The 23,176-nt window shown below is 37.6% G+C and overlaps 2 protein-coding genes across 6 annotated transcripts in view; one reads left to right on the top strand and one right to left on the bottom strand.

The window, feature by feature from the left end:
- CIRSR (corepressor of RBPJ and splicing regulator) overlaps positions 1–19,695 on the bottom strand; it is a 46,558-nt gene extending 26,863 nt beyond the window's left edge. The window contains exons 1-7 of the mRNA XM_037044425.1: positions 19,572–19,695; positions 13,633–13,727; positions 10,468–10,541; positions 9,163–9,173; positions 9,014–9,078; positions 6,416–6,464; positions 5,466–5,583 (exon numbers count right to left, since the gene is read on the bottom strand). Of these exons, the coding sequence (XP_036900320.1) occupies positions 5,466–5,583; positions 6,416–6,464; positions 9,014–9,078; positions 9,163–9,173; positions 10,468–10,541; positions 13,633–13,727; positions 19,572–19,643 (484 nt within the window). The 5' untranslated portion in view covers positions 19,644–19,695. The remainder of the gene's footprint in view (positions 1–5,465; positions 5,584–6,415; positions 6,465–9,013; positions 9,079–9,162; positions 9,174–10,467; positions 10,542–13,632; positions 13,728–19,571) is intronic.
- The window catches only part of SCRN3 (secernin 3), a 34,141-nt gene continuing 30,643 nt past the window's right edge, over positions 19,679–23,176 (top strand). Inside the window, exons 1-2 of one of the 5 annotated variants that reach the window (XM_037044429.1) lie at positions 19,679–19,754; positions 22,159–22,324. In XM_037044429.1, coding sequence (XP_036900324.1) covers positions 22,166–22,324 — 159 coding nt within the window. In that variant the 5' untranslated portion in view covers positions 19,679–19,754; positions 22,159–22,165. Of the gene's footprint in view, positions 19,873–22,158; positions 22,325–23,176 lie in introns of those variants that run through there. The other 4 variants (XM_037044426.1, XM_037044428.1, XM_037044427.1 and 1 more) reach the window with 4 other exon arrangements.

The following is a 23,176-nucleotide window of genomic DNA, read 5'->3' as shown; positions in this document are numbered from 1 at the left end:
CAACTATATGATCTTCAGGAAAAGACAAAACTATGGAGACAGGAAAAAAATCAATTGTTGGAGGGGAGAGAAGGATAAACAGGCAGAGCACAGAGGATTTTTAGAGCAATGAAACCACTCTGTATGTCACTATAATGGTGGATACATGTCATCATACATGTGTCCAAACCCATAGAGTTCACAACACAAAGAGAGCCCTTAGGTAGACTATGCACTTTGGGTGACAATAAGGTGTCAATGTAGGTTGATCAGCTGCAACAAAGATACCATTCTTGCAGGGGATGTTGATAATGAGGGAGGCTACGCACTTGTGGGGGTGGAGGGTATATAGGAAATCTCTGTACTTTCCTCTCAAGATCACTGTGAACCTAAAACTGCTGTAAAAAAAAGTACTAAGAAGAAACACAAACAAGATTAAAACAAAAAAATTAAGTACAGGCATACAAATATATGTAACTATGAAATTTATGAAGAAAGCAGAAATACAAACAACCCCTGCCCAAAGAAACCCACGTGCTTTGTTGAAAACTCCATTGCAAATTTTAAAATGTTTAACTTTGATATACATTAAAAGCACTAATGACAATGGTAACAGTCTATGATAAGAATAAGGGCCATAGATAAAACCCATGTGGGCAGGTCATTTAATCATGTTGTAATATGAAAATATTTTATAAAAATCAGTTACCACTGAAGCTTGCAAGTTTTACATATAATTTGGATTTATCTAGAATGGATGAAAATTTACAAAGTTAAGATGATCTTATCAATAGAAGAGATTCTAAACCAGCTTAGCCAAAAGAAGCATTTTGATTGCCTAATTTTACTTTGTAAAGGAGAAGTAAATCTTATAGCTGGTCTCTGTAAACTTCACAGCTGGAACATTCTAACAGCACCCTGTAGTTTCCAGTGATCAAAGTACGTTACTTTATACACTAAACTAAGAATTTCATAATAGAAATAATGCAACACCAGGGGGCATGGTTATCATGAAATAATTACACTCCTGGGAGATTACAGGCGGAAGGCTGCACACCCCAGGGGTGTGATTATCCCATGATAACCGCGTCCACTGATTCTGCCTTATTGCAAAAATAATCTCTACTCACTGGTGAGACATTATTCAATAGGTGATTTTTTTAAATGAAAAGATTTTTTTTAGCTTGAATCAGCAAGTGGATTAGAAAATTAGGAGTTTGTTTTTCACTGCAAACTCAGAAAACAACATCATTATTATTTGCTTTCCTATTTGATACAGTAGAGTCTCGATTTTGTTTTTGAGAAACGTTTAAGACTTTCTGTTGGAGTTAGTTAAGTGGCCCTATTATACTCAGGTCAAACTTTAAAGGTATTAACCGAGCAATACAATTTAAAATAATTTGTTTCTATGTATAATTTTTAATTCTTCTAAAATAATATTCACTTAAAATTATAAATGTACAACTGCTGCTAATATTTTGGGAAATCATCTTCCAGGCATTTTTCTAAAAGTATCTATCTATATTTTTACCTAAAGATAAAAAAAGAAAATCCAATGGATAACTACTTTGTTTAAAAATCTGCTTTTCTTACTTGACCAAATGTTAAAAACAACATCCATATCATGATATGAAGCAGTCTTCATATCATTTTTAATGGCTGCATAGTAGTATTCCTTTGTTAACATCTTGTAATTATTCACCTTTTTATTAGGTATTTAGGTTCCTTTTATTAGGTATTTAGGTTCCTTTTATTAGGTATTTAGGTTCTCTCTTTCTTTTACTATTAGACTCATACTTTGCATAAACTCTTTGGACATATCTATGATTATTCTTTTAGGATAAATTCATGACTGTAATATTAATAAAACAAATAAAAGAGCAAATAAATGAAAGTACTATTTCCCATATCTTCAATTGTTCCTACATACAGCTGAAGCTGATGGCTCTCAGCTGTGCTGGTACATCAGAAATACATGGTATATCACCTTATGTGGTACCAGTGATGGTAAAAGTTACTGACTTGTTTTTATCCTATTTTTATCATAGAGTTCAGTGCTTTGAGATATACTCAGATATTTACCAGCATGTGTTCTCACATTTACACCTCACAGAGTGCTCGGGCAGTTTGTTTCAAGTTACACAGCTACTAAGCAGCAGGGCAGGGGTTCCAGATCAGGCATTTACTACTTCTACTGCTCCTCAGTCTGTGCTCTTAGCCACTAAATATACTGCTTCTTTGAATTTATGGTTCCCTCTGTGTGGAAGGCTGTTCTTTCTGCCTGAGATGCCACATGTTCTCTCAGATCTTGCATAGCTGCCATTTCTTTGGTTATTAATATTGAAAATATTGTCATAGCTTTTATGGCTATTTCAATTCCTCCTTTTGTAAACCACCAATATTTATGTCCTTTTTTATTTTGCTCTCTTTCATATTGACTTGAAAGAACATTTTATATATTAGGGATATTAACTATAGTACTTCAATAAAGGTGATACTTTTCATCCTCCACCCCCTCCACCTCTCCAATGCTCAGTTTATTCAGAGAGAAAGAGTCACTAATTTGTAGATTTCTCAAGGGTGGTTACATTTGTTAAAACTTGATAGCAGCCAAAAACTTGAGCATTTTCCTACTCCATTCACTTTATTTTGGAAAAGTTCCTTCAACTGAAGAATACAGTAAAACCCCACCATAAGTGGGGTCCAAAAACTCCAACCGCACAAAATGAATGACTGAATTACTGTAAGGTTAATAAGTATAAATGGAGAGCTGAAAAAGAGCCAATCCAGCTTCATTATATCTGATTTCACTGTTTTCAATACTAAGTTCAAAACTAGGTTAACTAAATAGCACAAGTTGTTTTGGTTGTTGTAGGAGACTTTCTAATATAGACTCAAGAGAAAGTAGGTCTAGTCAATTACTAAGTAAAGAGCTAAGTCTGGAGTCTATCTTACTCATTCTCTCAGAGCAGGATCAAAGATGAGGCCAAGGAACCCCCTGCCCACCCTTAGCCAACAGAGGACTCATGCCAATAAAAGGGCACCACAACATCAGAGTGAAGGAAAAGACCAGAAAGACACAATCCCTTCCAGAAAACAGAATATAACTTTCATGTGTAGTAACAGACTCCAGTAAGTAAAATTAGTGGTCAGAAACATGTGAGCCAATGGGTTCTTCATATATGACCTAATCCACCCCTATTTCTTTTGGGGCTTTATTTCTTTGAGGCCTCTCACCCGTCTTTAACCAATTGGGTAGGGTCAGGGGAGCAAGGAGCATAGTATGTGGGCTGGAAGATACCTGAACTGCGGCATCCGTGGGATGTTCTTTTTGTCAGAGGTTGTCAGACCAAGGTCTCTATCCATATTCTCTCACCACTGAGTAAACAGTTTTCTCCTACTTAAAATGTGGCTTCTATTTTTTAGAGCAGTAAGGATTTAAAAAACTCAATCTAATTCTATTTGTGTACTTCCTCTACCTATTCTGACATCTGTAACACCATTAAAGAAACAGTGTCAAACTTGATGATGGATCAAATTTTTAAAACTCCTAATAAGAGAACTGGCATCTTGAATCCTACAGCTTGCGTTTGGCTTGCTGGAAGGAAGCAGGATCTCTAGCTACAGAAGAGAGGCTGAAAGTCCTATGCCGACTGGGGGGGTGAGTCTTGAGCTCAGAGGCGGCAGTGGATGATACAGGGAGTATAAAGAGGTGCAACAGAGGCCCAGATGAGCTGAGGATTGGGCTCATGCTCAGAGCATTTGCTTAAATAGAGCAGCTCTGCCTTTACATGTTCTATATACTCGGTTTCATATTAGGTATCTTTTAAAAAATTAGACAGAAAAAAAGGTTTTATAGCTGCTTCAAAATGCTGAAAACCCCTAGAGTTATACTATTGAATCCTTATTTAAATTTTTTTATTTATTGATTTTAGAGAGAAAGCAAGGGCGAAACAGAGAAACATTGATTTATTGTTTCATCTATCCACACATTCATTGGTTGCTTCTTGTATGTGCCCCGACCAGGGATGGAATCCATAACCTTGGCATATTGGGACGATGCTGTAACAAGCTGAGATGCCCAGCTAGGGCTCAAATCCTTATTTTACAATGAAGAGTTGAAGCTGATAAAAGCGAAATGACTTGTGTAATGTTTCAGGGTTAAGTGGGTTATTTCTACTATACTTTATCATGAGTTATGGTTGTACTAGTGTGGCTGTCTCAATAATATACTAACAAGGTACTGATAAATTTAACTTAAAACTTACCAGTTTTAATATTTTTAAATTTTAAAAAACATTTTATTTATTTTTAGAGGGGAAGGGAAGGAGAGAAGAAGACAAATACCAATGTATGGTTGCTTCTTGTGCATCCCCTGCTGGGAACTAGCCCCTGCCGGGAACTGGCCCGCAACCCAGGCATGTGCCCTGACTGGGAACTGAACCGCGATCATCTGGTTCACAGGCCCGTGCTCAATCCACTGAGCTACACCAGCCAGGGCTAATTTTGTTATTTTTATTTATTTATCTTTAGAGAGGAAGGGAAGGAGAGAAGGAGAGAAATATCAATGTGTGGTTGCCTCTTGTGAGTCCCCTGCTGGGAACTGGCTTGCAACCCAGGCATGTGCCCTGACTGGGAATCGAACCTCGATCATGTGGTTCACAGGCCCATGCTCAATCCACTGAGCTACCCCAGTCAGGGCCAGTTTTAACATTTTTTATAAAAAGAACCCAAATAATACAAACCAAATTAAAACAACTTTTCTTAAGTAGATAATAATAAGCAGGAAGGTAAATAATTTTCAACTAAACACCAATTTTAACATAGTTAACATCTTTTATTTACTTATTTTTTAATATATTCTTTTTAAAATAGATTTTATTTATTTACTTTTAGAGACAGGAAAAGGGAGAAAGAATGAGATACATGGATTGGTTGCCTCTCACTTGCCTTCAACTGGGGACCTGGCCCACAACCCAGGCATGTACCCTTGACTGGAAATCAAACCAGTTACCTATCAGTTCACAGGCTGGCACTCAATCCACTGAGCCACATCACCCAGGGCTAGTTAACACCTTTTAAAACTCAATTTTTATTTTATCTCTGAACTAAAGAGAGGTGATTTCTGAGGCTTCTAGATCAATCTACTTTTATAACTGAGGACATAAAAGTGAGAAGTAACCATTTCTTCCTGCTATATTTAGGTTAGTAGCCTGATAAACTATGTTTAATATATCTTGCATAGGCGCCCTTGGCTAGAAATATTAAGTTTAATTCTGAGATACTGCCTTTCAAATTCAAAACATATGATTAGAGTTTCCCATTGACTATATTTTGGGAATATGCCTTAGTCCAAAAAACCCAATCCAACCCGACCAGAACAAAACAATACCCAGAGAGATTAGAGAAAAATGTTATTTTATCTTTCCTTATTTGTCCTCAATATATACTTTAAAACAAACAAATAAATTAAATCTAGTGCCTACCTGAGCCATCAGTAGGAACTGAACTTGCATTGATTCCCGAAAGACCAAACAAAGGACATTCTCGGTCTGTGTTGACATGACCCCATTTGTGACACTTAATGCACCTCACATTTCGAACCTGGGAAAGAGTGAACGTGATTTTGGTTATTAAAATACTAAGAGTCTAACCAATGTTCAACTTCCACTCCCTGACAGAATTTACATTAAATTATTCTAACTTTTAAAAGATTTCCAGAGAAAGAGACTTCATAACCGTATTTTATAATTTAATACAAATACAAAAAACCTTTTACTATAAATTCTGCCTAAAAGCTAAGCTAAATTCTATCTATTTCTTTCTGACTCTTATGGCAATAAAATAATGTCATCCAAAAAGAAATAGTAAAATTCCAAAACAGAATTCTCCTATGGCTTAATCTTAAATTCTCGAATTTTAAAAAGTTTCCTTTGAAATTTCAATTTCTTGAACCAAGGTTTGGCACACTTTTCATAAAGGGCTAGGTAGTAAATATTTTCAGCTTTATGACTCAGAGGTCTCTGCTGCAACTACTCAACAGCCACTGTAGCAGGACAGCAACCACAAGACAATCAGTAAGGGAGTGTGGCAGTGTTCCAACAAATGTGTGTATTGAGGATACAGCCCTCTGAAGATGGCTTGTCCCAGTTCAAATCAAATAGTTTTGCATCTTCTCTGGACCTTGAGCTGATTCTCCAAATTCTCTGAGAACTGCAGAAACCATTTTCATTATAAACTTTACTACAAAACTTTGATTTCTCTTTCAACAAAGTGTTTATTACATTTAACATTTTCTCCCCTAGTCCTCCTATTATCGGGTACAAATAGAAACCACAGTGCCCCTCTGCATCTTAAATACCTTTTGGACAGTAATATAAAAGAAGTACTTATTAAATAAAAATTATCCTTACAGAGTAAAATATGTGTCACTTGCCTGAATACCAAAGGGCTGATCTCGGATGTTCATGTCATCTTTGGCATATCTATTAAGTAGAGAAAAATGTACAGACACAATATTAAGAATAACTTAATAAACAGCAGTTATTCTTATTCTGTTTTAGTTATTCTAAAACAGTTTTATAGTTCTAGGTACATTACAAAATGTGTAACTATAATAAATATATAGAATTAAAAATTATTAAGTATTTCCAAATACTATTTAGTTATTAAGTGTCCAGTTTAATGAGTATAATTTTTAAAAATGAAAAAAACCCCTAATACTATATCAAATTGTGTTAAAACAAATCACTGAAAATACTTTAATATTAGATGTCTTTTTGTAAAAATATATTTTATTATGTTTTTACATTTGTCCCAACTTTCCCCTTCCCCCCCCTTCCACCCAGTAACCCCCATTCCTTCTGGCAATCCCATTTCCTATACTGTTCTTAACATCCCCATCTATTCTTCACCTACCAGTTAATATTGCTTAATCCTTTCACATTTCCCCTATTCTCCTCCTTCCCCCTCCCAGTTGATAACCCTCCAAATGATCTCTGTATCTACGATTCTCTTTCTGTTCTGTTTTTAAATTCAGTTGCTGATAGTTGTGAATTTGTTGCCATTTTAATATTCAGTTTTGATCTTCTTTTTCTTAAGTAAGTCCCTTTAACATTTCCTGTAATAACTGTTAAGTGATGATGAACTCCTTTAGCTTTACATTGTCTGAGCAGCACTTTATCTGCCCTTCCATTCTAAATGAAAGCTTTGCTGGATAGAGTAATCTTGGATGTAGGTCCTTGCCTTTCATGACTTCAAATACTTCTTTTGAGCCCCTTCTTGCCTGCAAGGTTTCTTTTGAGAAATCAGCTGACAGTCTTACTGGAATTCCTTTGTAGGTAACTCAGCTTTTCTCTTGCTGCTTTTAAGATTCTTAATCTTTAAACTTTGGCATTTTAATTATGATGTGTCTTGGTGTGGTCCTCTTTGTGTCCATCTTGTTTGGGACTCAGTGTGCTTCCTGCACTTGTATGTCTATTTCTTTCACCAAGTTAAGGAAGTTTTCTTTCATTACTTTTCAAATACGTTTTCCATTTCTTGCTCTTTTCTCCTTCTGGCATCCCAATGATTCGAATGTTGGTATGTTTGAAGTTGTCCCAGAGGTGCCTTAGCCTATCCTTGTGTTTTTGGACTCCTTTTTTTTCTTTTTGTTTTTCTGATTTAATGTTTTTTTCCTTCCTTCTGTTCCAAATCATCTATTTGATTCTCAGCTTCATCCACTCCACTGTGATTCCCTGTAAATTTTTATTTCACTTACTGTAACCTTCATTTCTGCCTGGGTCTTTTTTATGCTGTTGAAGTGCCTGCGAGTTCCTTGAGCATCCTAATAACCAGTGTTTTGAACTCTGCATCTGATAGCTTATCTTTATTTTGTTTACTTTTTTTCCTGCAGTTTTGTTCTGTTCTTTCATTTGGACCATGTTTCTTTGTCTCCTCATTTTGACAGCCTCCCTTGTGTTCATTTTTATGTATTAGGTAGAGCTGCTTTGACTCCGTCTTAGTAAAGCAGCCCACTGTAGAAAGTACACCAGTAAGTTGGATGGGGTGGAGCCTTAGGTAATTGCCAGGGCACGGTATGAACTGGGTTGATGGAGTCTCTAATACGGTGTTGCTGCTCTGTGGCTCTGTGTGGGGGTGGGCTCAGAAAAGGGACAGTGGCTGCTGCCTGGCCTCTGGAATTTTTTTCTGGGATGGAGCTGTCTACCTCCGCTCACCCTAATGGCAGACACTTCAGTTTCTCCCCACGTCCCTGGTACCCTTCAAACTGCTGCTCTGGTGCTGGAGCTCTGAGGGAGTCTGCCTACGTCCACTGTGGGCTCCATAGAAGAGATGCCTGAGAACTCTGCAGTTTCTTCTGCTACCTCAACCACTACTGACTTTTACAGCCAGAAGTTACGGGGGCTTACATTCCTGGCACTGGAACCCTGGGCTGGGTGGTCTAGTGTGGGGCTAGGATCCCTCATTCCCAAGGTTCCCTCTCAATTCTTATCTACCACACATGGAAGTGGGACCACCCGTTCCACATCCCTGCCCCTTCCACCCATATGGATGAATGTGACATCTTTAATTCCTTGGTTGTCAGACTACCATACAGCTTGATTTTTGACAACTTTGGGTGACAGATGTTTTATAGTTTAGTTGTAATTTTTGCTGTGGTTGTGTACGGAGGTGAGTGGTGTTTACCTATGCCTCCACCTTGACTGGAAGTCTAGATGCTTTCATTAGTGAATGAAAAGACAACACAAGATAGGACATCAGATAAAAATTTTTTTAATTTTCACCCAAAGATATGCTTATTGATTTTAGAGAGAGGGGAAGGGTAGGAGAGAAAGAGGGGGAGAAACAACTCTTTTCACATGTGCCCTGACAAGGGATAGAACCCCCAACCCAGGCATATGTCCTGACCACGAATCAAACCTGCAACCTTTTGGTCTACAGATGACATTCTAACCAACTGAGCCACATGGCCAGGGAGGATAGCAGATAAAATTAATCACATATATTTTATCTTAAAAGAAAAATCAGTTCTTACTTTTCTCGTGGGGCTCCTTTCTGCCATTCAAATTTGTATTCAGTCTCTCCTTCTGTTTCTTCTTTCTAAAAACATTCATTAAAAAGTCTTTCAATTTTTTCATAAAATTACAATCTACTGCAAGTAAATTCAAGAATATAGTGCTTTACCTCTTTGTTTTCTTGATTGCATATCAAAAATATGGGGAAAAAAGGAAGATCAAGTTAAAAACCTCATAAAAGTCTACCATATACTATACTATGATATCATGATTATTTAATTGTAACATGTAAGAATCTATTGGTTTAACTTTTCCTTCACAAGATAGAATTCAAATCACTGAAGGATAAGATACAATATTAAATAAGAGATCATATTCAATAAGCGTGTAATTCCTAATTTTTAAACTTTTATATTATCCATTGACAGTGAATATTATGCCTTCTGTTTCCAAGTTCATTCAGTACAGAGTAAAATATATACAAAAATTATAAAAAAGTAATGCATTTCTGTTGATGTTGAGACTTTATTTTTCCTCCCCAAAGGACAAGTCATGAAATATTACTATGTTAGACAAATATTTTTAGTATTTATTCTAGTGATTATAGCACTTTTAAAGGTTATTTTTATAAAACAATGGCAATTTTTTAAAACACCAGCAACTTTAAAAGATAAAGAGCAACTTAAAAAATGTCTGTCATGTTTAGTTACCTCAAAGAATTATAAATGGAACTGCCTTATGACTCAGCAATTTTACTTCTGGGAATTTATCTGAAGAAACTTAAAACACTAATTTGAAAGAATATATACACCCCTATGTTCACTGCAGGGTTATTTATAATAGCCAATATCTGGAAGTAGCCCACACGTCCATCAGTTGATGAATGGATAAAGATGCTGTGGTACATTTACACAATGGAATACTACTCGGTTATAAAAAAGAAGGGAATTTTACCCTTTGCAACAACATGGATGGACCTGGAGAACATTATGCCAAGTGAAATAAGCCAGTCAGAGAAGGACAAATATCATATGATTTCACTTGCAAGTGGAATCCAATGAACAAAATGAACAAGCAAAACAGAGACAGACTCCTAGGTGGAGAGCAGGCAAAAAGGTCAGGGCACGAGTGGGCTGGTATGGGGTTGGAGGGACCGAGCAAAAAGGAAAAAAAATGAGAACGAACTCATGGGTGCTGACAACAGTGTGGTGACTAATGGGGTAAGAGGGGTGGAAGGGAGATGGAGGAGGGTATGGGGAGATAAATGGCAATAGACAGGGACTTGACTTGGGTGGTGAACACACAATACAGTGAACAGATGCTATGTTGTAGAACTGTGCACCTAAAACCTGTACAATTTTGGTAACCAGGGTCACCCCTATTAACTCACTTTAAAAAATGCTTGTCACAACAGCTCTTAAACTTTAGTTGCAAACATATCAAAACTAAAAAAAAAAAGAAATAAGGTGAGTACCTTTTTTAGCTCCTGGTGGGGCCTCATACATGAAGTTAAGGCCATTCTTTACACGTTCATCTCCCATAAGCAATCTGCATAAAAAGACATAAGGTTAACAATTTTATGTAGGATGAAAAACAGAATAACTGTACCCCCAACCTCTAAAACCCCAAAGGGAATGAAGGTATTTTTGTCAGAAATAAAGTCCCAAAACTTTACTCTACTCATTTGATGACATCTGAAATATCTATGAGTCCACACTAACAAAAATAAATGACTAAATAAATAAGGAAAGGAGAAACAGGGAAAATTTTTCTTTCCAAAGGAATTCAAGTGAAAAAACGTAGCAGGAACAAGAGAAATAGATAATCACTGTTAGAAAACCACAGTATTAACTGATGCAGGTGAGATTCACCAATAAATGGCAAAGTTAATGGGCAGAAGTTCCAGGAGAAACAGCTTCAATATTTATTAATCACCAAGGCAAAAAAGTAACTTTTTTAAGGATAAAGAATAAACACACTATGATCTGTCACAAACCTAGTCTCCCATCTATGCTCTCTCTTTATTGGTCTAACTCAAACGTTGACTGTTTCCTGAACGCCCTCTCTACCTTCCCACTGTGCTGATATTGAACAAGTTTTTACCACATGTAAATAAGGGCTTCTCAACAGTGGTACTACTGACATATTGGACTAGGTCACTCTTGGTTGAGTGGGGCTGTCCTGCGCATTGTAAGCTGTTTTTCAGCATCCCTCGTTCCTACCTACTAGATGCTGGTAGCACCCAGTCTGAGTTGTGAAAATCAAAAATGCATCCAAACATTGCCACATGTCCCTGTGGAGCAAAAATGGTCCTCAGCTGAGAAGGACTAATATAAATCCTCATTACTCTTTACAGTTCAGCTTAAATGTCACCTTTTTCTTGAAGTCTTACCTTGTTATAGCTCACATGGAATTACTGTCCTATATTAGCATGCCATAGTTTTAAAGCAGTGCCTTTTTGATATATCGGTTATGATATTCAACACTGAAAACCACATCCATCCCTTTCCAGGTTTTTTTGAGGCTAGAGAGGAATTATGTTATCATACTTTTATAGGCCCTTACAATACCATTTATTGTCTTGCATAAAGTAGGTACTCAATAAAAGTTAACCAGATTAAATAAAAATAGTGTAAAAAGTACTCAAATGAACTAAAAGTTTTATTTTTTAAGTTTTGCTCTCAATACACAATATACTTTAAAGAGAGTATTTAGTAGTAATAGTTTAGTGCTACTTTGCTTAAGTTTTGTATTTTGATAAAAAGCAGGACAGAGTAGAAGTGAGAGTGTGATCCAGATAACTGAAGCACCACCATTCACTTGCTTGATTAACCAAGAGAATCCAGCCTCAGAGTTAGACTTGCAAATACACGTATAAAATGACAACAGCTAAAGGGTAGGTACTTTGCTGTAACAAACCAATGAAGAACTCCAGCACGGATTCTGCCACTAACAGAACAATGACATACAGGTCAACCAAAGACACTTCACTTTACTTCTTGAAGTTGTCCTTGCATGTTTTCATTTCAGTGTATTTTAAAGAAATATCTTTGTAAGAGGTCTCAGGAATTTGAGTATAGACTTTTCTTGTTCTTCTTAGCTTTGTGTAAGTTGGAACTTGATCACATACTATATGTCGAGTCACATAAATATATTTTATGTAAATTATAAGTAAGTGGTCATCTACAAATATGAGTAAAGATAGTTCAAGGGGAATAGAATCCTATCATTAAGACATTCCATTCAAAATGGCTAATTTAATATATGAGGTCTATCTAGAAGTCCAGCCATTGTTAATATATTGAGAACAGTCTGTGCAACATCGATGTAAGCTGGCAGCCAAGGAGAGTGGACTGGAATGCACATGCGTGAACAATGAGGACTTCAATGTACTAGTCAGTGGGGGTAGAAGAACCCATTCCGTGAGCATGTGTACTGTGTGGCCGTCACATTCAAAATGACTAAGCAAGCAGAGAAACGAATCTGACGAAATTATGCGTTACACTCGAATATTCCTTCACAGAAACTATTCAGATGATTGAGAAAGCTTTCAGGTACAATGCAATGAGTGAAGTACAAATAAAAGTGTGGCATAAATGCTTCAAAGATGGTCGAGAATCTATTGAAAGTGATCCACATGATGGAAGGCCTGCAATATGCAGAACCCCTGAGAATGTGGACCGTGTACCGGCGACTTACAGTGTGAGAACTAGCAGCTGATCTGGGGATTCCAAAATACCGTGTCCAAGATTTTGACACAGGATCTTGGCATAAAATGTCTTGTGGCCAAATCTGTTACAACCAGAGCAGAAGGAACATTGTGCTGCAGTTGATAATAACTTCATTCAAATGCTACCAGTGAACCAGATTTCCTCAAGGTCATAAATGCAGATGAATTGTGGGTCTATGGCTATGATCTGGAAATGAAGGCCCAGTCTCAATCATCTGAATAGTTTCTGTGAAGGAATATTCGAGTTAATACAGATCAAGACTGTATTAACTATGTTTTTTCATTGGGAAGGTGTTGTCCATCTGGGTATGCCCCTCCAGACCCAACAATTAATAAAGAGTACCACCTCAAAGTTCTTTGTTTGTTGGTTGAGAGATGCAATAAGACCCAAATGGATGCTGTTAAGGGCAACTGGCAATTGTCAGCTTCATCACAACAAGACACCTGCTCATGCATCACATCTCAAGCAGAGTTTTTTGATACAACATCAAATCACCAAGGTGACTCTGTCTCTCCCACCATCCCCCAAAGCCCAGATTTGGTACCCTGTGACTTCTGGCTTTTCCCCAAACTTAAATAACCTTTGAAAGAGAAGAGGTTTCAGATGATTAATGAGATCCAGGAAAATACGACAGTGTACCTAGTGGCAATTCCAACAAAGGACTCTGCAGAGAGTTTTGAACAATGGAAGAGATTCTGGGAGACTGTGTAAGGTCCTCCCAAAGTGCTTGCTTTCAGGGGGACTGAGATATTATCGTCGTACTATGTTTCTTGTATCTTCTTCAATAAATGTGTTTTTCCCATAGTACATGGCGGGATACTTTCTGGACAGACCTTGTATGAGTCAGTTAGGGATCATTCTCATGCAATTGATTATTCTAAAATCACTAGCATAGTGGAATTTCTTACCTATTATCATACGATTCTTGTTCTTTAAGATACTGCTGCATTAATTCTTCTTGCTTCTTCTTATCATACGATATTTTCTGTTCTGCCATCCATACCTAATGAAGTGAAAACTTCAAATTAAATGGGAAATTTGCCTTTCTTTATAAAACATAAAACGCTATTGTATATAGTCCATAACATAATTCATTTTGGTCATAGTGACACCATCACAAAATATCAGTTGAAGCCTGATCTGTGCTTTTGTACAATTCCCTCAAGCCAACCATTCAAAAGAGCTATACTTTTCAGCACAAATGTGAAACTTGAGAACCACTCTGAGCACCTGTAATACAACAGATTTTTGCATTCAGTCCCTGTCAGAGAGGGACAGAGACTGAATGTGTTACATCAGAGAGGAGAACCACCATCTCTCTACATGTAATAAGTCTAGACTAGAAAACACACAGGGTACAACCAGTAGGGTCAAAGAGTGCCCATGGGTACAAATGGGTGTCACTGACACCTGAAGAGAGGACAAATGGAGGACAAGGAAAAGGAAAAAGAGTTGTAGAAAAAAGGGAAGAAGACAAAGAGGAAACAAAGAGATAAGAGGTATATCAGATATTTCAAAAGCACCAACAGCAGAGGCTGAATGTGTCCCTAAATGAAATTCTCAAAACTATAAATGTGGTGAAGATAAACAGCCCACACAACTTACGTAAGGATATTTAATCATGTTACTTCCAGGTTTAAAAGTCTTCCTACCACCTTTAGCATGAAGGACAAAGTATTTGACAACCATTCAACAAAAACAACTCAAAATTTTTTCTCCAAACATGCCAAGTTTTAAGAAGGTCAAGTGTAGGACAAACACTTATATTGATAAAATTATAATTATTAACTGTGTCCAGATGAGTGTGAAGAGAAGGGTGTGGGACAAGACTGCCATTGCTCAATTTCAGAAGAAAAACAAAGGGCAGTTGTTAGTACTTTGGCAGTGCTGAGACAGGAAGGCTCTGTGGGGACACAGTTGAGATGAGAACAAGAAAGATTAATATGGAGATAAAAGCAGCTATTGAAATGAAAAGAGAACCCTCTACAGACAGAATACACCAGAAATTTATTTTGGTCTAAGTCCCTGAAGTTTCTTCCACTGACTTTGTACTTTCCAATGTAATGGTATAATAGAAGAAAAACCTACACTTGGGATAGGCAATAAAGGGCACCTGTTTGGAATTTTCACTGTAGCTTAAAATACAAACTGTCATAACAGAGAAATGCTTGGCAGAATAACATTAATAATATTCTAATGAATTACATATTACTTCTAACAGAGTAACTACCACCTATTTGCTTTAGCTTTTATAAAGTTATTTTACTCACTTCACTTGCTCAAGAGCTTAAATACATATTGAGTATTTATCACAGACTGGAATAAAAAGTAATAAAACATATTCTTGCCTTCAAATACTAAGAAATCTGCTAACAGAAAATCACAGTAACTTTCCTGTACTTTTAAGCTATTTGTAATAAAAATAAAAGGTGTGAATTGTATAAATAACAATAAAGTGTAATATTTGGATAATAGAAATACATATGACATAAGAAAATAAAGCAAGACAGAGATTAACTAACTTTAGGGAACATGATGGAAGGCTAGTATAATAGAATACTTGACAGAAACTCTGGGTTTTAAAAAGGTATTTATTTTTAAAAATTAAGTAACTATATTCACAGCTGCCAATATTATCTATTTCTTGTGTGTGTGTGTGTCCTTTCAAAGCTGTTGTACTACACATATACAGAAAAGAACATATAGGGTGGGCCAGGAGTAGGTTTACAGTTTTGAGTACACAAAACACAGAGTTTATACTTCTACTGTTATTTAATTACTGTATTTTCCATACGAACAAATGTGAACCTACTTTTGCCCCACCCTATGTAGTAAAACATACACACATTTCTTTTCTCTCTTCGTATATCAGTAATGTATATTGCATACACACACATATATCCACACAGAAAACATGTACATAATTCTACACTGTGGAGATCATTCACAGATCACTAAACAAAAAGCCTTCTTGTATTTGGGGCAGGAGGCAGAGAGCTGCCGATCGCTCTATTGTGTGGCTACAGCATCATTTATTTAACCAATCTCTTGCTCTACTAGTGGGCATTTAAGAAATTTCCAGTCTTTTGCTATTAAAAACTCTGCCGCAATAAATAGCCCTGTATACAAGTAACTTCATACATGTTAAACAAGGTTTTAAACAGCATCAAAATTTTGCCAAGGGAACAATAGGGTAAGATATTATTGGTAGAAGGAACAACTCAGTCGAGGGCCCAAAGACATAAAACCAGAATTAAGTAGTTTGATATTGCCAGAATATAAAATCTGCAGTGGGAGAATGGCAGTAGAGGGAGAAGAAGGAAAAGTAAACTGGAGCCAGATTACTTGGACTTAATCCTGTGATATTTTAGTAAGAAGAGGGAAGAGATCAGATTTGTTCTTTAAAAAGTGTACTCCATGGAAACAACCCAAATAGTCATCAAATGATGAACAAATAAAATGTGCTATATACACACAACAGAATATTCAGCAATAAAAAGAAACGTAGTACTGATACACTGAACATGGATAAATTTTGAAAACATTACACTAAGCAAAATAAGCCAGTACTTCATGAAAGACCACATATTTTATTATTTATATGCAATGTCCAGAACAGCAAATTGACAGAAACAGAAAGCAGATCAGTGGTTCCTAAGTCTGAAGAGGAGGGAGGGTTAAAGACAAATTGGGCCCTGGCTGGCATAGCTCAGCGGATTGAGGGCGGGCCTGTGAACCAGACGATCACGGTTTGATTCCCAGTCAGGGCACATGCCTGGGTTGCAGGCCGGTTCCTTGCAGGCTAACTACCAGCAGGGGACGCACAAAAGGCAACCATACATTGATGTTTCTCTCCCTCTCTCCTTCCCCTCTAAAAATAAATAAATAAATAAAATCTTAAAAAAAAAAAAGACAAATTGGGAAGAACTGCTAACAGATATGGGTTTTGGAGTGAGTGGTGAAGGTTATATCTCAGTTAAGGTGCTAAATAAAATAGTGATTCTGATAGCTATATAGAGAACAGATTTGAGAAGGGTCAAGACTGGGAGGCAGAAAACCCAGTTAGAATACGTAACAGTCCATACGAAAGAGAGTGAGTCTAAGCTAAGACATAGGCAGTAGTGACAAAGAGGAGGTAAGGATTCAAGAGATATTTGGGATATTTAAATACCAATAGAATTTATTAGCTATCTAGATAAAAAGGGTGATGGGAAAGGGAGGAATCTTGCTATTCTGGGTGACTGTTATTGTTAGGTAGCAACTAGGAACCAGCAGCCATAGGGGAAACAAAGGCAGGGCCCTCACCACTACAATCTAACAAAGAACTTAATACAGGAGGCTAGAAGCAAAAGGAAAACAAGTCTCATCAATTAACTCAGTAGTCCTGAGCTCGGTTTGATAAGATGGCCAGGTGTCCCAAGCATTACAAGAGAAATAGAGCAGGAGAAGGGGAGAATCCTTGAGACTGTGCTGAGAGAAGGGGCTTCTGTAACAATCTCACTAAGGTTGCCAGGCGTTCTGAACATCACAAGCAGGAATTATACAGGAGTAAGAAGGGGGCCTATGCTGGGAAAGGGACCTCTGCAACAATTTCACTAAGACAAAAAGCCTTTACTAGCCAGGAAAGAAGGCCTTCGTAGCTGTACATTATTCCCAAAGTGGGGGAAGGAAATGGGAACCTAGAAGCCAGCTAAGTTGTATAACAGCAGAACCCTAATAGCCAGCGTATTCACTTGTAGCCTTTGGCTCAAGTGTACAGAATAAGCTACTAACAACTTTATGGGTGCGTGCCTGCAGCTTTGTGCTCCTGTTTCATAAATGAACTTGCTAACTCATTTCCACTATACATATGTCTCTCACTTTCATTCATGTCTTGTGAATGAGGCAAGAACAGAGGCAGGGGAAAGAGCCTCTTGACTCAGGTCTCTCTCATCCCACCCATAGTATCCCACCTACAGGGTCCAGCCGAAGTAACACCTGCCTGAGTGTGGTTGGTAGGGTAATAATATGGGTGTAAAAATTTAGAGTTTTAATTTGAACATGTCCCCTAAAATGTCATATGGTGTGTTTGAGTGTGACATTGTTATGTTACAGAATTACATTTTTATGATTTTGTAATAAAAAGGGGGTGTTATTTGTGCCAGACACTGTATATTTACTACTCATCTGAGACAGTAAGTAAAAAAAAGAGCAGATTTGGATGAAAGGTAAGTTCCATTTCAGATACGTTGAGTTTGAGATGCAGGCGGGGTATCAAGATGAAACTGTGTAGCATATAATTGTTTCTGAGGTGTCTCGAGCTAGAGGGAGAGACCTGAGGCTGTAGCTTTGAGAGTCATGAGCGAAGAAGGGGTAGTTAAAACCACAAAATTGGACACGACTGCTTGGGAAAACATACAGAGTAAGCAAGACATAAGCCAAGAATGAAACCTTGGGTAACACCTATATTTTGGGAGCAGGCTAAGAATAAGTACACGTGTAGGGGCAACTAACATTTTACTGAGCACCCACCCACGAGGTGGGCACAGTGTTAGGTGGTGTATTGTTTCAAAGCCCTGTATCTAACCAGGGGTGTCCGACCTTCTGGCATCTCTGAGCCACAATGGAAGAAGAAGAGTTGTCTTGGGCCACACATTAAATACATAAACACTAACAAAAACAAACAAATAAAAAACCTCATAATGTTTTAAGTAAATATGTTTTTGTGTTGGGCCATATTCATAGCCATCCTGGGCCGCGTGTAGCCTGTAAGACGTGAGTTGGACACCCCTGCAGAGTGAACACCCTGAAATAACTGAGGTACGAAGACACAAAAATTTTTTTAAATTAGGAGAAGTAGAAAAACCTCACAGAAAGCCTCACAGGCATGCCATAGAATCAATGTTGATCATTATCTCTTCAAAGCTATTTTAAAATGCCACTTATTACTACTTAAGGAAATAAGTAACTCATTCTAGGTTAAAAACTGTTATGGTTAGTGGGCTTCAAACATAATGTCCTGTGTAAGCTTATGAAATATAGTAAGCCTGAGGCAGCCAATATAATCAGAAGCTGATTGCGCAAACCATCACTTAAAACCGTTTATTAAACCATCTCATTTAATCCTCATATCAATTTCACCAGTTAAGCTGATACTGATCATCCTTAATTTATAATCTTGGAGACAGGAATGAGGGATATTAACTATTTTGTGCAAGGTATCAGGACTAAAAGTGACTGTGCCCTAATAACTAGAACCCAGGTCCGGTTCCAATGCTCAGACTCTTCCTGCTTCACTTCCGCTTTTCACGTCTACAGTATTGAGCACAATTTTTCTTTACCGAACCTAGTAGACATAAATTCATCGCTTAAAAAGCCAAACTAAAGAGGTCATCAGAAAGGTGCTATATTATCGGGTAGAATAAGAAGAGGAAGCAAGGGGGTGCTTTTATTTCCGTTCTGAGATTTACCTTATATTAAATAAATAGGAAGTTTTAGCCTGTACACAACAGCAGCGCCCCGAAACAGTGATCCTTGGGATTCGAAAAGGCTAACCCAGAATCTGCTGAGGGAAGTAATGAGGAATCCCTACTACCAGTTTTCCTATCTTAGGGACTTAAAATCTCGCGGACGGAACCGACGGAGCAGACCGGGACCGCCTGTTTCCGGGCTGAGGCAGAATAAACGTCGAGGACCAGTTTCGTCAACGAGTTTCTCAGTGTGGGAGAAAGTGCGAGAAGACTAGAGCTTCAGGCCTGGAGAAGAGGCGACTAACTCAGGGATCCTAGGGACACCAATACTCTCATTTCCAGCACCCTTTGGGAACCCAGTCAAACGGCCAGCACCCTCCCCAGCTCCCCATACTCACTTTTTTGATATTGGATTTGGACGCGGGATGAAAGTCCTTCTTGCACATGAAATTGGCGAAGGATTTCCCCATCTTGGAGAATAATATAGAGAAAACCACCACTAGATCTGAGAGCAACGTAAACAAACTCTGCCGCCTAACCGGAACTGCGTATTCGGTGCACTGAGGACTTCCGGCTCAAAGGTAACAGCTTCCGACAAGCCAATGTTCGCTTTTTTCCCTCTTCACTTAGGGTTGCGTTGAGACCAGGTGAGGTGCGCAGGTGAGGTGCGCGCACTGGGGAGGGGTGTGCGTAGTTGAGGTAGGGAAACGGGAAGTGCAGCGCGATCCGACCAAGGGGCTCTGGGAGGGGTTCCGGGTCGCTGCTGCGCCGGCTGCCGTTTGAACTACCCGAATTGCGTGCAGTGTGCGGCCCGGGCGTCGGCTCTTTTGCAAGAGGTGTTTTAAGTTCGAGCTCTTTACCCTGTGAACTCTGACTCGAGTTACATAAAGTGTTCTGCACCGATTTTCTCATCTGTGTTATGAAAGTAGTAATTCTCGCAATGTGTAGCACGTTTGTGAAGATGTTTCTGAAAGCCAATTGGTGATAAAGCATTAAAATACAATGTCAGCTCTACAAGTGCGAGGGCTGTCCGTTTTGTTGCCAGCTGTACGGTGCCTGGTGCAGGAAGATGTTCAATAGACGTTTGTTGAATGATACATGCACAGTAGGTGTTAGTAAACGCTCTCAAGGCTTCCCCTCCGAAATGGACTTGGGTGCCTTCCTAATCGGCTGCGTGTTTCCTTTGCTTCCCCTACGACCCGTTGGAGAGATCAGATCACCTAGTGCAATTTATGGCCCTGAGACTGCAAGGTTTTGAGTTGACATGGCTGCTGCAGGAGATCCATCAGTCAACTATTGAGTGTGTGTGGTGTAATGCTTTTTGTAAGAAATTTACGCAGCTGCCAAATGATAACAATAGCTTTCATTCGAGTGTCTTCTATAGTCTGTGTAATGCAAAACACTTTACACATGTCTTTTTAAGTTCTCATAACAGCCCTGTGAGATAATTACCAGTGAGGCAGGAGCCAGAGAGAGAATAAATAACCTGCTTTGGAACACAAATAGAAGGCTATCCAAAAAATAAAGGTTGAAATACACACACACAAAAGAACAGAAGCAATTGTGACCTCTCTGTTTCCATTATTGAGAAAAAGAGAAAAACTCTTAGGAGTTTCAGGCTTAAGTTCTTTCCTATTTGAATCATTTTGTCTTCTTTCTAATGAAACATTTATTAGATTTTAATTTTGTTTTAAGTTATCTGCATAAAACTATTTTTAAGTTTTGGGCATTATACGATAAAGGAAGAAAACTGTAAAACAATGTGTTCATTCTGGAAGCACAGTAAAAACTATGAGACACTTAAGTGTTATAAAATTTAGGATTTAAGGTTTGTCAGAATTACAAATGAACACATAATCTTTTTCTTTTAAAAATATTTTATTGTTATTCTGTTACCATTGACCCCTTTTTCCCCCCTTTGCCCTCCTCTGCTCAGGGCCACCCTCCACAGGAAATCCCTACCCAGTTGTCCATGTCCATGGGTCACTCATACATGTTCCTTGACTAGTCCCTTTCCCTTCTTTCCACCCTTATCACCCTCCCCCCTCTCCTCTGGCCATGGTCAGTCTTGAGCACATAATCTTGATATTAAATTCTTCAAACAGGGTTTACAAGTTATGGATGAGAAATTCCTCATGGAAATTTGAAATTTTATTGACATCTCTTTGTATTTGTCTGATTCAGTGAGTCAGTTTCAAAGTGTCAGTCTTACTAGTATTATAATCTGTGTATTCTTCTCCAGCTCAAAGGAAACTCCTTCTCAAAGGAGACCCCTTTCTCCTTTTTGAGGAAATAGTGGGTACACAATACTGGGACTTTTCTGTAAGTTCCAGTGATGAAAATACAAAGTTAATAAGACATAATCTCAGCCCTTGAGGATCTCCTAGTCCACTAAGGACTCATATATGTACATAAATATAGTAAAATACGGTCTTGACAACAGTAGAACTAGGTATAGGGATCCCCAAATATGGAAATAGTCAAGGGTGAATCAGGGAAGACTTCAGGAGAAAAAGATCTTACAGGGTACGTTTGACCTATAAATAGATTAGAAGAAGGTACTTGTCAATGCCATTTCCTTTTTAACTTTTTAAAGAAGTTTTTAATTGATTTTAGAGAGAGGGAAAAGGAGAGAGACATCAGTTTATTCATTTGTTGTTCCACTTATTTATGCATTCATTGGTTGATTCTTGTGTGTGTCCTGACAGGGGATCCTATGGACAACCTTGGCCTTTTAGGACAGTGCTCTAACCAGCTGAGCTACCTGGCTAGGCCCATTTTCTTTTGATTGTTGAACTACAAGATTCATTCCTAAGTCATTTTCTTACTGATTTTTGTACTACAGTATATGAAGTCCAAAACATCAACTAACAGCTTTTATTAGTATGGTAATAATATCCCTTGGTCATGAAGTTAACTTTTTGCTTTGTATACACTTAAAAATGCTTTTCTCTTTTTATTTTGAATCTATTATATGATTTTCAGTTAGAAAATGGAACCTTGTTCCTGTGACACTTTCGTGGCATTACCTCCAGCAACAGTTGAAAATAGGATTATTTTTGGGAAAAATTCAGATCGACTCTGCGATGAAGTACAAGAGGTAGTTTATTTCCCTGCAGCAGTGCACGATAACCTGAGAGGGCATCTTAAGGTAGGTGAAATACATATTTTGTTAGGAATATGCTTCTTTAAAAATATCATAAAGTTTTTTCTATTGTTAGTTAGCTACTTTGCAGATATTATAAAAGTTACAAATTCAAGAATCTAAATTTGAAAAATAATTTTAATCAGAAGTAGACTCTAGCCTTTTATGATTTGGAGGAAGATAAAATAACAATAATAATAATAATAATAGTTAATTCTTTGATCAAATATTTGAATACTTACTATATGTGAATGTGTTAAATAGAGCAGGGTTTAAAGACCTGCAGTCAAGCTTAGAGTTTAGTAGAGGAATTGCAACTAATGCCATTATAAAGTGTAATGGTCTAAATTTGAAATTTAAGAGCAGCAAGCTGTGACAGCAGCACAGAAGGAGTGATTAATTCATATTAGGGGTGAAGGAAGGCTTCACCAGGAGTCTGGGGTTTCAGCTGGGGTTTGGTGGACAAAAAGGATTCTGATTGGTGTAGAATAGGAAAAGTCATTCCAGTTTCTGGAATCACAGTTTTATTATCTGGGAATAAAATTTTTATTGGGCCCAGTTGAAACAATATCAACATGAATTTTATGTAGCCATTTGGTAGAACTAAAGGATTCTTTAAATTTTCAAATTAAAGTTCCACTTAACGTGGAAATAAAAGTTTTATATTGTACTTTAATTGCTAACATATTTTTTAGATTTCATTGGTATTCTAATATATTAAATACTAGATGTTTTCTGTGTACTAGGTCAGTTTTTCTTTGGTTGTGACTGCTTGTTCATCTTAGGTCCCTTTCCACTTTTGTCTCTTTATATTTAAATATAGCCTATCCTATAAACCAGTGGTTCTCATTCTTTTCA

Source organism: Sturnira hondurensis, unplaced genomic scaffold (genome assembly GCF_014824575.4).
Source record: "Sturnira hondurensis isolate 20B ecotype Veracruz unplaced genomic scaffold, ASM1482457v3 Scaffold0004136, whole genome shotgun sequence".
Classification (NCBI taxonomy): domain Eukaryota; kingdom Metazoa; phylum Chordata; class Mammalia; order Chiroptera; family Phyllostomidae; genus Sturnira; species Sturnira hondurensis.
This window is presented reverse-complemented; position numbering and strand designations above follow the sequence as displayed.